General features: G+C 49.9%; 4 protein-coding genes across 4 annotated transcripts; 3 read left to right on the top strand and 1 right to left on the bottom strand.

Annotated features, from left to right (window-relative positions):
- Positions 1-328: 328 nt before the first annotated feature.
- N7484_009791 (dual-specificity mitogen-activated protein kinase kinase) lies at positions 329-1,970 on the bottom strand (the record flags this gene model as incomplete). The annotated part of the gene is made up of 4 exons (XM_057120178.1): positions 329-458; positions 514-883; positions 941-1,232; positions 1,296-1,970. The coding sequence occupies 4 exons, from the start codon at positions 1,968-1,970 to the stop codon at positions 329-331; spliced, it is 1,467 nt and encodes a 488-aa protein (XP_056969733.1).
- Positions 1,971-6,576: 4,606 nt separating this feature from the next.
- On the top strand, positions 6,577-7,266 carry N7484_009790 (GPI anchored serine-rich protein; the record flags this gene model as incomplete). Its single annotated transcript, XM_057120177.1, has 2 exons — positions 6,577-7,066; positions 7,136-7,266. 2 exons carry the CDS (start codon positions 6,577-6,579, stop codon positions 7,264-7,266), a joined length of 621 nt encoding a protein of 206 aa, XP_056969732.1.
- A 2,786-nt stretch (positions 7,267-10,052) lies between these two features.
- On the top strand, positions 10,053-10,946 carry N7484_009789 (uncharacterized protein; the record flags this gene model as incomplete). Its single annotated transcript, XM_057120176.1, has 1 exon — positions 10,053-10,946. One exon carries the CDS (start codon positions 10,053-10,055, stop codon positions 10,944-10,946), a length of 894 nt encoding a protein of 297 aa, XP_056969731.1.
- A 1,000-nt stretch (positions 10,947-11,946) lies between these two features.
- N7484_009788 (DnaJ and TPR domain protein) lies at positions 11,947-14,097 on the top strand (the record flags this gene model as incomplete). Its single annotated transcript, XM_057120175.1, has 3 exons — positions 11,947-12,499; positions 12,592-13,753; positions 13,809-14,097. The coding sequence occupies 3 exons, from the start codon at positions 11,947-11,949 to the stop codon at positions 14,095-14,097; spliced, it is 2,004 nt and encodes a 667-aa protein (XP_056969730.1).
- Between the last annotated feature and the right edge of the window lie 1,163 nt (positions 14,098-15,260).

Raw genomic sequence — 15,260 nt, 5'->3', positions numbered from 1 at the left:
GGCCGTGAAGGATCGTACGCAGTAGGAAGCCGGGTGAAATTTCGTGTCGATGTCGCTGGCAAATGAAAGCAATGACAGGGTATGGTATGAGAAAAGATATATAAGAAAAATGACAGCTCGCTTCACCCAAGTTCCGGCCCGGGACGAAGCATCATCAAATGGACGCCAACTGTGAATAGAGAACAATGGGTGTCGTAATGGGGTCATGTTTGAGTCGTGTTGACAGCCAGGTCAATCCTTAGGGTCCAGCCACTCATACTCAACAAATCGAGAACTCCATGGAAACAACATGCAGGATAGAAAAGGGCCCAGGCGAATGACTTTTGTTTTAGTTCTTCCAGTCCCACACTTGCGTGATGAAGTTCGCCATGTTGACCTTCTTGTTCTTCATATCCTGAACCCATGGATGTTCCAGCATCCGCCAAGGAGTTGCTCGTCGAGGAGGCTCTTTCTCAAGACTAGTTCGATTAGGGTTAGGAAGGACAATCCCGGAGGGGGGTTTTCAGCACATACCAGCATTCAATGAAGTACTTGAAATTATCAGACCACTTGATCCGATTCTCCGGCTCATCTTTCAGTTTGGGGATTGGCTGGCGGACAATGTAGGTGAGGAGGTCTATTAATCCGGCACGGGGCTGCATCTCAGTGCCGTCGGCGGGGAAAGGGAATCGATGTTGCGCAACTTCTAACAAAGTCACACCTAAGGACCAAACGTCGGAGGTGATGGTGTAGGATTGGCCAGTGATACGTTCCGGGGCCATATAATAGGAGGTGCCGATGAAAGTGTTGGCATCACCCTTGGTACCGAACTCGCCGCTGACACCGAAATCACAGAGCTTGACTTGACCGTTTCGGCACAGGAGAATGTTGGAGGGTTTGATATCTAAATGAGATATTAGCAATGTGATTCGAAGAAGGCCGAGCACGATGAATCTCATACCTCGATGAATGATCTTGCGGCTATGCAAGTATGTTAACCCATTGAGTACTCCTTCTGCAACCTTTCCAAGCACCTTCTCTCCCGTGCGTCCACCTAGTTTCTTCACTTCCTTGTAGATACTGTCAAGGCTGCCACCCTCACAGAATTCCATTGCAATAGAAATTGTACCAGATGTCTTGTCCATGAAGGCACCATAGTAGCGACAGATATGCTCGGATGCACAGTCTTTGTTGAAATTGAGCTCACGAACAATCTGTTTTTTAACATCGGGGTTTGGGTCGGTGGTGATGATCTACCGCGATAAGAAGTCAGTCACTGATGAAACGGGTTTGAGATAACGAGCGGAGAAACACACCTTCAATGCAAACACAGTCTTGCCGTCTTTGAGCTGACACCGAGTAACGGCACCACCGGCACCTTCACCCAAACTACCCAGCTCAATGATCTTCTTTTGTTCGCTGGCCGCGTGCCAGCCCTTATCATCCAAGTCTTCAACATCGAGTGGGCGACCTTTTTCTAGACTCAACCGATCCAGGTCGAAACCAAGTGCACTCACACCATTCTCACCTTCCAGCTGATCATTACCCTCCTCATCAAATGAACTGATTGCAGATGCTGGATCGGAGCCGCCAGGCTCACGGAGACCCCTCGCGATATCGACTGTTGAAACAGAGGAGTTTGCGGAGATGGGGTTACTGCCTCCGCCGTTGGTCTTCAAGGTCGGTTGGCCATTCACACCGAGCCCACCCGTGGACAGTGCTAGCGAAGGAGGACCTGGTCGACCGTTGGCTGGGCGGTTCACCGGCTGCGGGGCATTCGGGTTGATCATAGGAGTCGCCAGGCGGAGAGCCGGGCGGGAAGGGGCAGGTTGAGGTTGTGGAGGGGCCACCATGGCAGGGACGCCATTGCCATTGACGGGTTTGGCGTTTGGCGATGGAGGGATGCCCAGTGTGAGCTTTGGAGCTCTGGGGGTGCCATTGTTGCGCTGATTGCTAGGGACCGGGGTCCGAAGTAGCGGCACGGACGACATAGCGAGATTGTTCTGCCTATCGCCAGGCAAGAACAACTCGTTTGGGTCAGCCAGGGTAGCCACAGTGTCGATGGAGTCCCTGAAAAGACAGTAGCGAGCGTTGGGGTAAAGTGAGAGGGTGGACACGTAAACGAGCGGAATGTGAAGGGGAAGAGAGGGGAAAGCAGGTGACTCGGGGCGAAATGCGCAGACAAGCGATTTTTTTGATTCTCCACCTGCCAGACCACAGAACAAATGTCGAAGGAATGATTGAGCTTTAACACAAGATTCCTAAAGATGGATTCTGTTAAAGCTCAGATCACCATGAATATTAATAGACGGCAACACAGCCGCCGAGTGGGACAGGGCGACGACAAGATCGGGTCCTACGGGCAGTGGTGGGGCTGTTTCAGAAGGCGCCCTCGACTGAAACAGGGCGATTGTAGACTACAAAAAAGTTGGAAAAGACGATCAACTCGATTAAAGAAATCACCTCTGCCAGTGTGTATTGGGAGCATTGCAGAGTTTGCAGGTCCGATTGAATTCTCACGAAGAACCATGGATCAAACAAACCAGGGACTTGACGCTAACGCATGGTCGACTTATTATCAGCTTGCATTCTTCATGCACCCTGTGCCCTCTGATCACATCGCTAAGTCGCCTTCCCATGTCGCTTTCCCCCTCTACGAAGGTCACTGATATGTATCACACACAATCTTGGGCATGAAGGCCAATATGTGGTTGCCTTGGAGCCGCAAATTTCCTTTGCCCGGGAACTCCACTTGACTTCTCGCCAACCATCGGCCCTCAGAGACATGGGTGGCGTCCGTCGACATCATTGCCAACTCACAGACAGGTCCCCACTTGGAAATGAGGGGAGAATAACCTGTCACTGCATTGTCAAGTCACAGATATGTGCAACTCGATTGATCCCGGGATTTAGCCCTGCGCGGGGAACCATGCAGTCGAAGGCTAATTAGGATTTGGCAATAACCAACATCACAAATTGTTGGTTTGTACACCTTATGTATATCTACAACCCCTAGGTGTACCTAAAGTGTGTACTCCGTAGTAGGGCTGACAGTGGATATCCTGGGGGTCAACCAGCGTAATCAGTACATCTCACCTGTATCTCTACATGTGCCTGGTTTTGTACCCCTTGACAGAGGCGGGAACTCAAAGACCCTGGGATCGACGAGTCGATACGTCGAGACCGATGTCATCACAGCGTAGGAAAAGCGCCGATCATCACGTTCAACCACGGTACGCCGAATGAAGCATGTCATCAGAGCCATGAAATTGATTGTTTATTTTGATTTTCTCGAATTATTTTACATATGATGACAGTCATGATGATGGCTCGGTATTTCCCGACCGTTGCATGCGGGATGATTACTCTGCTTGAAACATCCTGTGGCTGAGTCTGTGGCACGGCCAAGGTGTCCAAGGTTTCGGATCAAGGACCGTGAAGTCAATTCTGAGACGATCGGAGCTTTCATCTCCATCCTTAATCCAACAGAGCAAATCCACTCGGGAAGCCGAGTGTACAGCCACACATTCCAATACCTCTGCCGAAAGCCACAGCCAGCCAGGAAAGCCACACTGGTTCTGGCCTGGAAAGCCCTTGCAGATCGACTCTGTCCGTAATGTATACACAGACCTCCATCGATGTCATCTGCGGCTTACTTCCGCCTTGCTCCGACGCGAGGCTCGATTCGAATCAAGGAATGCTTGGTGAAGGCGTCGCAAGGTTGCTAAATTCGGAGGAATCGTGGAAACTAAGGACGAAGCGTTGAAGCCCCACAACTGCGAAGGAGTTAAAATTAGTGTCAACGATACCTGGAAGGTGAAGTAAGCTCCAGTCTAGATTTCATGGACATATGATATGTATGGTGCCCCGTATCCTGGGAATAATGACATATGCCGAGAGCCTCGTCAAGCTCAGGCCCAGTCACGTAGAACGGAACGCGTGGACGAGGCCAATGTTATCAATGGCTCATCGTGATCATCGGCGATGGATACTTTCCATTCTGTGTGACACGCGGCTACTGATCAGCATTGGTGGTAATTTCCAGTCAGTTACAGAATCACTCGTACACGATTGAATGGAGATTTGAAGGCGACCAAGAAGATTGCAGAGTGCAAATTCATTAACCGAGCCGGATCAACGTCACTTGAAAATCCCGTGTGTACCTGATCTGCCGTCCACCGATCATCATCCCTTTTCATGCATGTGCCCATATTCTCGGCAAGAGTCGAAATGGACTACACAAGTCAAGGCACATGCGGACAAAGGAGTACACACGAAGCAGCCGTGTACGTACTTCAAACGGAATTCTGACGGAGCAGCCCCGATGCTCTTCGTGTGCAGGGTTGGTTCAGAGATACCGGACCCACCAGATTCGTAAGTCGGCACCAGGATCAAGATATTGAGCACTGCGGGCAACATCTTATGGGTTAATCTTTGACCGGCAATTGCCCCTTTTCTCTCTCCGTACATCCATACCATGATAGTGTATGCTGTAGTATCCGTCGGTGCATTGAAAGAACATTGGTCTGTGCTGGGATCAATCACATGTTGGAATAAGATCCACTGGACACTATGAATATCCGCTCAATGCTACCCCTTTTTCTTAGGCCGGACCAATAGTTCGGCAATCTAAACATAGAACTCATGGAGTTATCAAGGATGGATTTTGAGTAGGATCGAGGCCGACTAAATCTGTACATCTTGAAAAGGGGGCAATGTGGTCCAGTGAGATTCAACGAAAATCAATAGTTATGGAATGTGGAGTCTGGGGGCGCCACGAGGCCATTGAGCTTTCTTTGAACCACACGCCCCCCTTATCATGGAGCCTAACCAAGTATTGAACCTAAGAAAGGCCGAGACATCAGGCCAGGATTGGGAGGACAAAGTGCACGCAGGTCGCCGACACCGCACCATACAAGGTCTCGACTCAAACGACTCAAAGGCAATGATGATCCTCATTCCGCACAGATCACTACCACGTTACGAGGGGAAGAGGGTATTGGGTAAGGGGTAATTACTTATTTTGAGTTAGGGAGACCATGCGTGCTGGCCTCGATCAGCACGCGCCATACAGAATCCACGGGTAGGGAGCGTTCAAGCCACTACAGTACGTTAACGCCGAAGCGGCACGGAGGAAAACCTCTAGGTCTAAACCCAAGCCTCTGGATTTCCCCCGCTTTATCATTCTTATTCCTACCTGGGTTTGGGTAAGCTCAAGCACTAAGGAGGCTTGTAAACTAAACCATTCGGGGATCATGGTCCCGGCGCAAGTGAGACTAGACCCGCAAGCGGAGCCCATCTGAGTTCCGTGTTTCGCTTAGTGATGAAATCGAGGGCTGATGGGACTTTTTCAAGGGAAAAATACACCAAACAAAGAGCGTTTGGACCGCCATGTTGCAATGGAACCTGCAGTGTTCCATGGGATCCACCTGAACAAAGACAGAGGGTCCTGCGAGACTAGAAATAGAATACAGAGGGAAATCAAAACAATTATTTGCATCATACTTCTTGAAAAAGGAGTTCGGCCATGCGCGTTCTGATCTCAATATCGATTCGTTATTGGGGAAAATTGAACCTTGAGCGGAGCCTCGTACCAGTCCTCCGTACAGTACTGTGAGTGGTTTATCGTGGTCGCGGGGGAGACCGTGCCGTCACCCCAAAGAGAAGCGCCCTTGTTTACACACAATGGCGGAAATACACCCACGGGTTGTTCAGGGGTAAAGTGGATCTTGGACCCACGGGGAAAGACAGTGAGTGGTGGATGGAAACCAGGAACCGGCAGTGGATCGGCGGTGATTAGGTGGATTGGTTCAGGACAAGCGGGCTGAAACCGCTAAAGAACGGGTTCATTTCCAGACCTCGTAATTATATAGTGCAATTAAACGGGTATTGAAGAATGAAACAAGCAGAATAACGAGCCCATACGGCAGAGTAAAGCACAAGAAAGACTCCGAAATCAAAATACAGCACCAAGCGCGATGTAAGGAAGTGTGTCTCATGGGAGAACCACTTAATGGCGCGATCGGCAGTGCAGTTCCCACGCTAATACTCGTTAGCGGCACAGTAAATTCAGTAAATTACTGAAACTCACTGGTCACGATGAAACGGCCTTGCTCCCAAGCGCCTCTCTGATCCAATCGCTATGCTCGATTGAGGGTCCAGCCTTTCGGGCAGTGCAAGTCTCCCCTGGTACCGAGTACTTGAATATGCGGTGTGGATATCGCTCATAGATCAAGTCACTGATACCATGATGACGCCTCCATCCTGACACTAACTGTACTGACTTCCGGTAATTCACAAGTAACATCTCGTACACACCGTACTACAGACTGCAGGTACCAGAGCCAAGAAGCTTCCCCTTTTTTTTAGGGGCGAAATGGATGGGTGTTGATCTCCGGCTAATCTCCCTGTTCATACAAAGGGCCCCTAGATCCCCCAGTTCTTCTTTCCTTTCTTCTTCAAGTCCATCTTCGTTGCCTACGCATTCAGTCACTCTCTAGACTTCGGTCATCCACTCTTTCAACCCAAACTACTACATTCTTTCCCTAAGCTCTACGCTTTTAATCACCTTCACGGTCCTATTTCTCACAAATCAAAATGCGTTTCACCATTGCTACCGTTGCCTTCTTCGCCGGCCTGGCTGCCGCTATGCCCAACGGCGCTGACACCACCGTCTACGAGACTGATGAGGTCACCATCACCTCCTGCGGACCTACCGTCACCAACTGCCCTGCCAACTCTGGTGTCCCCACCTCCGCCCCTGCTGTTGTGACCTCCGTCCCCCAGGGTGCTGGCGCTGGCTCCTCGCCCGCTCCTTCCAGCGGTGCCCCGGCTCCTTCTGCCCCCGCTGCCTCTGGCCCTGCTCCCTCGGCCGCTCCCAGCTGGACCACTTCCGTCCCCGCTGTTGCCCCCGTTCCCTCCGTTCCCGCTGGTAACGGTGGCGCCGGTGCCTCCTCCATGTCCTACAGCGTGGTTGCCCACACCACCTGTGTTCCCACTGTCATCTACTCCACCGTCCCCATCCCCATGGGTACCTCCCCTGTGACCGCTGGCTCCGGTGGCTCCGCTCCCCACGCCCCCTCCGCCAGCAAGCCCGCTCCCAGGTAAGCTACTACTTCCCAAGTCTTTCTACTCGATATGTACTAACATACTCTAGCGGCGCTGCTGCCTCCGGCTCTGCCGCTGCCTCCCCCCTCCGCCACCCCCGCCTACAGCGGTGCTGGTGCCGTCTCCGGCTCCATCGGCTTCGCCGGTCTTGCTGCCGTTGCCGCCTTCGTCCTGGCTTAAATAATTCCATCCATCGATGGCTTGCTATATACCTAACTCCACTTGCTTGGATTAGCGTGTAGTTTAATCCTAAACGGTATGGTACGGGAATGGAGAAGATTTCTTTGTGATTTAAATAGGTTCTGGTGATTTACCTGACCGATGTCTGTTACTTGCTTCTGATTGGATATCCCTTATCCCCTTTTGCTTTTCTCGATATACATATTTCCTCTTCTTGGGCTTCCTGGATAGCTTCGAAAGTTTGTGTGAAGCGCTTGGTGGCTTGAGCACGACCTTAATGTAAACCATGACTGCTTTCACCATTTCCTCGCTTACCAGCGTTTCCCGTAACCCTTTTTGAATGTACTCATACCACTTTGCTATCCTATTTTCATTGTAATCCAGATGCGTGAATGTCAATCCATGCCTCATCTTCTACAAATCAAATCCAGTTCGCTAAATTATGTGTCGCGAAGTTTAATCTCCCCCGCCTTCCTTGGCTCCGGGGAAGGTTTGGGCCCTGAACGGGCTCGGCCCGTCGTTGCATCTGAAACGCGGACGTGATTCGAGCCTGCAGGTGATGAGTGTGCCCGGCTTGCAGATTTTAGTTCCTTTTGCTCGCGTGCTTCTTACTCGCATCCTTATAGAAATAGGTGGCTGGGATCCATATCAAGGCCAAACACCAACATTGTGCAGTTGGGCAATGAAACCTGAGGGCCCCAGACATATATCCTTGGACCTCAAGATGCATCCACCGATATCGAAATGTCAATTGATGAGGATAGGTTCGAATATTGATTGTGTATCGAAATATACCAGCAAAGATTTAAGGTAAACCTCCAGGGCTTGGAATATACATATTAAAGAAATGAGGAAGAAGATTCTATTTATACAAGATCGGACGGAAGGTTTCGGCTCTATCGGATACACAGTGATCCGATGATCCGGGGACCTATGACCATGTACGTGGACTCATACCCAGGTGAAATGCTGTACCACTTACCTTGAGCACACTGACATTATTCAAGTAACCTTATGTCATGGACTCGCTGCATACTACCTTTGGCCATGAATCGAATCCTGGATATTCATGTGGCTTGAAACAAGCTAGTCCAGTCCACGTGCTCCTAGTGCTATTGTGTCCATTTTAGCCCCCAGGGCCCCATACGAATTTCCCCAAGCTCTTGTCTAGAAGCCACAGGAGAATCCTTCCAAGTAATGAACCCAATCGGCTTGACCAGTGATGGCCCATGGATACCCGATTAGACGCATGCGGTCATGGCGCCGCAAAAATAAACATTGAGGTTCGTCTGTTTCGAGTTGGGGAGAAACCATGGCTGTTGGGTTGTTGAATGATAAAGGGGCGTGGAAGGTGGAGTAGTGTTCTTCGCATCTTCCTTCAACCCTTCTAGGGCTACGGGCTGACTAGGTGGCTTGCATAGTAAATAAATGGTGAACATCTAATCTACTCCAATTTTTTCTGGTTTCCATCTCTAATTTTACCATGAAATCCCTGCACACATGGGAATAAGCTGCTGATTTTACATTATGTTTTGATTCTGTAAATTTATATTCGTGGCGGGGATTCGGAAAGAACCAATTTCAATTTCTTGATAGGCGCTTTTTGAAGGAACGAAGGAATGAAATCCACGTCATTTTTGTGCTGGAGTTATCCAGAATTACAGTTCCAATGTTTGAACTAACTAAATAGTCATTGGGTAACGGTACGGAGCCCCCGATGGAATATTCGAAGTTGGAGATGAGCGGAAATTTTATACCTTCCTGGTTTTGTGATTGGTGCGCCAAAAATAGTCGGCCCACCTCATGCGACTCTAGTGGCTCACTGTGCCCGCTTCTAAGATTGAACTTTACTTTCCACACGCGATGGCTATGCGTGATCCCGAAGTACGAAATACGACAATCCCGGAGGTCTTGCTTGGTTTGGTACTCATTACACCGGTGATCCCGAAACCATGAGAAGAAAACCTAGAGTCAAATGGCACAAGGTTGATAAAATCTACATTCTATATCAGTAGCAGCCCCCATTGCGGTAAGGCTGTGCTTATCACTGGGGCCAGGGGCTCCAGAAACTACAGGCTAATTCCAGGTATTCCAAGAATTCCGTCATCCTGTCAGCGAGCGCGCTTGTTGCGAAGTTGAACTAGCACACCAAGGATCGGGGCTAGGGAATAGCGTTGTCCGAATCCCCACGGATACTGTCAAAGCGCCCAACAAAAACAAACATTGGTAATATCTGAGGATTTGGATAAGACTAGAACTTTGTGATGGCAGTTGGGCCCCAAGGCTGACAGTTGCAAGCTCAACTCTATTATCGGGTATGGCAACACCACTTTAGGGCCTCAACGCCTTGTGTTTTTGGCGGTGAAACCACGCGAACAAAGGATTCGATAATCCCTTATTTACTACGGGAAGAGAGGGGTTCCTAGGGCCCCCGCTTAGCCAGGATCACACTTCAGGGACTAAGGATCGGCCCCGGTGGGAGACCAGCCCGAGTCAACTAATCCTTATAAAGAAATCTCTTACCCCCCTGATTGAATCATTAAGGCTATATCTTAGCACGGGGAATTTGCACTCGAGTTTTTATATCTCGAAAGTTCTGCCGGGTACTTGGTTTCGTTTCAGGGTTAAAGTTTCAGAATTTCACCTCTGACTGAGCCCTTTCTTACGCTCTACTTTCTACCTATCAAAGCCCCCAGCTCTGCGAGTCCATCGTCACAAGGATTTCATTGCTGGTCCAGGTGCTATATCTATATCTATATATATAGTACCTGGCTTTTTCATTCAATATGCCTTTCTGTGCTCTCCTCCAGAGATGCCCACTCGGGGTTCAAAAGGTCCTGGCTCGCCCCGGTCCTCCTATGATGGACTTGTCCTCACTAGACGGGCCGCCTATTCTTGATACAAGGAACACCATCACATCAGGCCCCATCGACTTCTCGTCCTTGGACGGGGGTCCATTCATCACCGACTCAGTAACCTGTCATCCCCCAAATCCCACCGTTCCTTGTATCCACGAGGAGCCACCTATCCCACAAGCCGACGCCCGGTATCACTTGCTTTCGAAGCCTCTTCCCCCAAGGCCAGCCTCTACAGATTCCTCGCCATCACGGCAACGACACAGGGTCGTCAGGCGACGAGCCATATTTGATGACGACATATCAACCCAAACCAACACCAGCAACAATCTCAGACGCGCCCCCGCTAGACGAGGCCGAGTGAACCCTAACGAGGAGCATTCGGCAGACGAGGACAACGATGATAGTTCACATCCAATCCTCCAAACCTTGACGACCCCGACCGCCCCTAATCTGAGACGATCACACACCTGTGATCCTCTTGTCTGGTTAGAAGAAGAAGGCCTATGGGAGATCCCTAGCCGCTGGCCATCACGGGCGACCATCCCATCTCAACGCAGTCAACCAAGTTGCAGTCGACGCAGTCGTAGTCGATCCTCAGCTTCGACGGTCTTCAGTGCCATACCCGATGGGTGGCCTATGCACATGCATCATGGATGGCCGCCAAATCAATTCGACACCGTTCGTGTCCATATTGACAGCGCCCTAGGTGAATCACCCCCATCATACGACAGCCATGCTTTCAGTCCAACCTACGTGATGCGAATGCAAGATGGGCCGTTGCTTGGATGGACCCGTCGCGTGCCCCATGTCTCGGCTAATTGACGCCACTGTCCTTTTGTCCGGCTGTTTCAAGCTCATAGCTGGAGTATGATTCAGAGACACCTCAGAACAAAACTCAAAAAGCGAACTGGTTCTACATTGGTAGAGCATACAATAATACGATAGAATGCCTGTGCGATGAGGCACCGATTTGATACCCCCTCGCTCGTTTCCCCACCGACTGACCTCTCGGGTCATTCGGGGACGATCTTTGATTTTTTTTTCTTTCTTTTTTTATTCCCGGTATTTGGAGAGTGTCGAGTGTCGGTATAATAATGGCGGGTTCCAATGTTTATATGCCGCGACGAAATGAACATATATGACCGCACTGCATTCCCCCTCCTTTTTCGTACTTCTGCATTTTTAGGAGGGGGCAAAGACATACCCTGGCCCAAGTGTTGGCTGCCATTTGCAAACTGCATATCGGATCCACATCCTCCACCGCTTGTACGTTAAGCCTCGAAATGGCGCGTACAGTACCTGAGCAAAAGGACGAAGACTGCAGAGGAGGCTGGGGATCAGATCAATTCGTATCGAAACTTCTCGAATCTCGACTTTCTATCACATTGGTCCGGTGAAGCGTCCTGCGGCCGGGGAGGATTCGAGTGACAGCATGTCTCCAGTTCTCTTGCGCGCTAACACAGACCAGCAGCTCACACCAGCCTCTGGAATATTTGTGGGAGTCCACCAGTAGTAATCAGAAAACAAGTAGATATAGAAAAAAGGCGTTTAATTTTCAATTCTTTCCTTCTCTCTCTTTCTACATTATTCTTACATTCCAACAGGACAGTGTCTCCCTCTACCCGAGACCTTCCCACTTTGGTTGTCATCTTCTTGACCCCTAATGACTTGAACTCGAATTAAACTCGATAATGATTGCAAGTTCATAATCTTTTGGTGGAAGAAACCGTGGTTGAACCCAGTTGAACCCTCCGATTCGGCGCTTCTACCGCCTTCGTCGCCCTTCGATTCCATAAGGAAAAAAAAAAACCCTTGCCCCCCAATGGTCCAACTCGCCCACATCTTCAAAAAGGACAAGGACAAGGAGAAAGAGAAAGAGAGTAAAGAGAGCAAAGACTCTGAAAAATCACCCAAACCCAAACACGAACCCGATAGTCCCGCTTCGTCACCCCGAACCTCCTTCTCCACCAAACCCTCCAAATCTCATCCCGCTAAATCCCCCTCCAAATCTTCCTCCAAGTCGCCCACCAAGAACCGATTTTCTCACAGTCGGTCTTCTTCCACGTCAAACGTTCCACCATTCAAGTTCGGAACCCGGTCTTCTAAAGACCAGGACTCTCACCCTCTCAACCTACCCCCCGACGAGCTGCGCCGTCGTCTGTCCGCTATGGCGGCCTCTCGGGATGACCAGCGGAGCTCCATGGACATTGATCCTCAGGAAGCCCAGAAGGATGTGAACACTCAAGAGCGCAGTCCCACCCCACCTCCGCACCGCTCAAACTCCGATGCGGGCGAGGCAGACTCGTTCAAGCTGGCCGGTAACAAATTCTTCAAAGATGGAAATTACGCTCGTGCCATTGAGGAATACAACAAGGGTACGTCACACTTGAGATGGCGACACATCTTCTATCTTAATTCATGGGATGTGTCAAGTGAAACACTAGTTTACTAAACCTTATTTCTGCAGCCATCGAAATTAATCCCAACTCGTCCGCCTACCTGTCCAACCGCGCCGCGGCCCACATGTCCGCAAAGCAATTCCTAAATGCCCTCGAGGATATTGAGCGCGCGAACGAGCTCGACCCCACCAATGCGAAGATCATGCACCGATGGGCTAAGATTCTCACAAACCTGGGTCGCCCCACCGAGGCCCTCGAGGTGCTGTCTCGTGTGCAACCACCTGCGACCGCGACCGACCGAGCCCCTGCCGAGAAGATGTTGAAATTCGTCCGCCAGGCCGAGGAAACTCTTGCCGAGGACCGTGGTGGTTCGATGGCCATTTTCTGCCTCGACCAGGCCCGCCAGGGTCTCGGACTGGGCGTCAAGGAACCTCGCAAGTGGACTCTTCTGACTGCTGAGGCGCAGTTGAAGATGAACAACAGCAACTCGCTGGGCAAAGCGCAGGATCTGGCCATCGGTTTACTGCGGGATAACAGCCAGGATCCCGATGCGATGATGATCCGGGCGCGTGCATTCTACGCTTCCGGCGAGACGGAACAAGCGCTGAAGCTGTTGAAGATGTGTCTTGGGCTGGACCCGGATATGAAGGCGGCGATCAAGTTGCTGCGTATGGTGCAGAAGTTGAGCCGGACAAAGGAGGAGGGTAATGCCGCTTTCAAGGCCAAGGACTACCGTCGCGCTATTGAGCTTTGGGGTCAGGCTTTGGAAGTCGATCCTAACAACAAGGATATGAACTCGAAGATTCTGCAAAATCGTGCTCAGGCTTATATTAACCTGAAGGAGCACGATGCTGCTATTCAAGACTGCACTGAGGCTTTGCGTCTGGATCCTGACTACCTTAAGGCTCTGAAGATGCGTGCTAAAGCTTACGGTGGCGCCGAGAAGTGGGAGGAGGCTGCTCGTGACTACAAGAGTGTTGCCGAGAAGAACCCATCTGAGAAGGGCATCGGAGAGGATATCCGTCGGGCCGAGTTCGAGCTGAAGAAGTCCCAGCGCAAGGATTACTACAAGATCTTGGGAGTTGGCAAGGATGCCAGTGAAAACGAGATCAAGAAGGCCTACCGCAAGATGGCCATTCAGTACCACCCCGACAAGAACCGCGACGGTGAGCAGGGTGATGAGAAGTTCAAGGAGATTGGTGAAGCCTATGAGACTCTGATGGACTCTCAGTAAGTTCTATTTCTCTATTCCCATCTTTCTTTCACACACTAACAATTACTCCAGGAAGCGTGCTGCTTATGACAACGGTGATGACCTGATGGACCCTGCTGACATGTTCGGTGGCGGTGGCGGCTTCGGCGGCATGGGAGGCATGGGTGGCATGGGCGGTATGGGTGGAATGGGAGGCATGGGAGGTATGGGCGGCATGAACGGCTCCCATATCAACATCGACCCCAACATCCTGTTCAACATGATGAACGGCGGCGGTGGCGGCGGCTTTGCCTCCGCTGGCGGCCACCCATTCGGTGGTCAGGCTCGCGGTGGTGGCTTCCCTGGCGGATTCTCCTTCTAAACATGAATCTTCATCCCCTGATACGACACCCCCTCCAATACCAGACCCAGGGATAACAATCACGGCTTATCCAACACCATTGGGATAGAACATCGATTGTCACCGCACTGGTCGCAACTTGATGTCCACCAGATTATTGGATCAGCAAAACCGATACAAAGCTGTTCCTTGGATATCTCAATTCCATGTTTAAGACGAGAAGACGATATCCATCTGTTGTTGAAATGGCTCCGCCTTAATTTCCCTATACTTTGATGCTTCTCGAAGCAAAATGATTCCCAACGATAGAGTCTTGTTTTCTATTGTTTTTTCTTTTTTTTTCTCCCAATTGTTTCCAATGTTATCTTCTTCATTTTCCTTTCTTTTCTTTCTCTGCCATCTTGAGCTGTGTTTGTGTATATGAGAGGGGAATGAATAAATGACCGTGGTGCATCGTTCTGGACTGTTTCACCGGGATATGCGATACATCAAACATCATTCGTGGAGTTTTGTTTTTAATCTATCTCATTCATATTCATGATTGAATTGAGGGGTTTTGGCATTTGATTTGATCTTATCCATGATAATTTAGGTAGTGAGGCCTACGGTAGAAATAAACGATTGGAATTTGTGGATAATCTTGGAAGTTCATCTAGGCTGCGTGTATGGTAGAGTTCGAAGGCTCCTCGTGAACTTCATCCATAGCTGTTCTACTTGGAAGTCTCTATGTGCTGTTAACCTAGAGAGATCAGAGGTCCGGACAAATCTTGGAAATAACGCTCCGAGGTTCTATGAATTCTTGGAAATGGCATGATAAGAAACCAATAAACTTGGAAGACCCTGAGGCCACTGTTCGAAGTATACTTCAACTAGACGAAAGATATATGTAAATACAAAATCAACGATTCACTTAATGGTCTGCTATATACGTCCCCAATCAACTCATCCACATGCTGATCAACTGTACTATTAAAACAAAAAGCATAAGACATAAGGCATAGAAACAAAAATGGTGGGGGAATCTCAAAAGTTTGTGGAAGGCATAGCCAAGAGCGAATGAATGTACCAGAGAAGAGTATGCAGCAAACTCCGCCGCTAATGAGAAAGAAAGTATAATAACGGCGCAAGGAAAAGAAACAAGAGAACCAGTCGCTAAATGTGAGGAAAGATGTCCAAATATGGCC

This window comes from Penicillium longicatenatum (assembly GCF_028827895.1).
Source record: "Penicillium longicatenatum strain IBT 33135 chromosome Unknown contig_6_segment0_segment0, whole genome shotgun sequence".
In the NCBI taxonomy this organism is placed as follows: domain Eukaryota; kingdom Fungi; phylum Ascomycota; class Eurotiomycetes; order Eurotiales; family Aspergillaceae; genus Penicillium; species Penicillium longicatenatum.
Note: the sequence above shows the minus strand (reverse complement) of the source record. Positions and strands in the feature narration are given on the sequence as shown.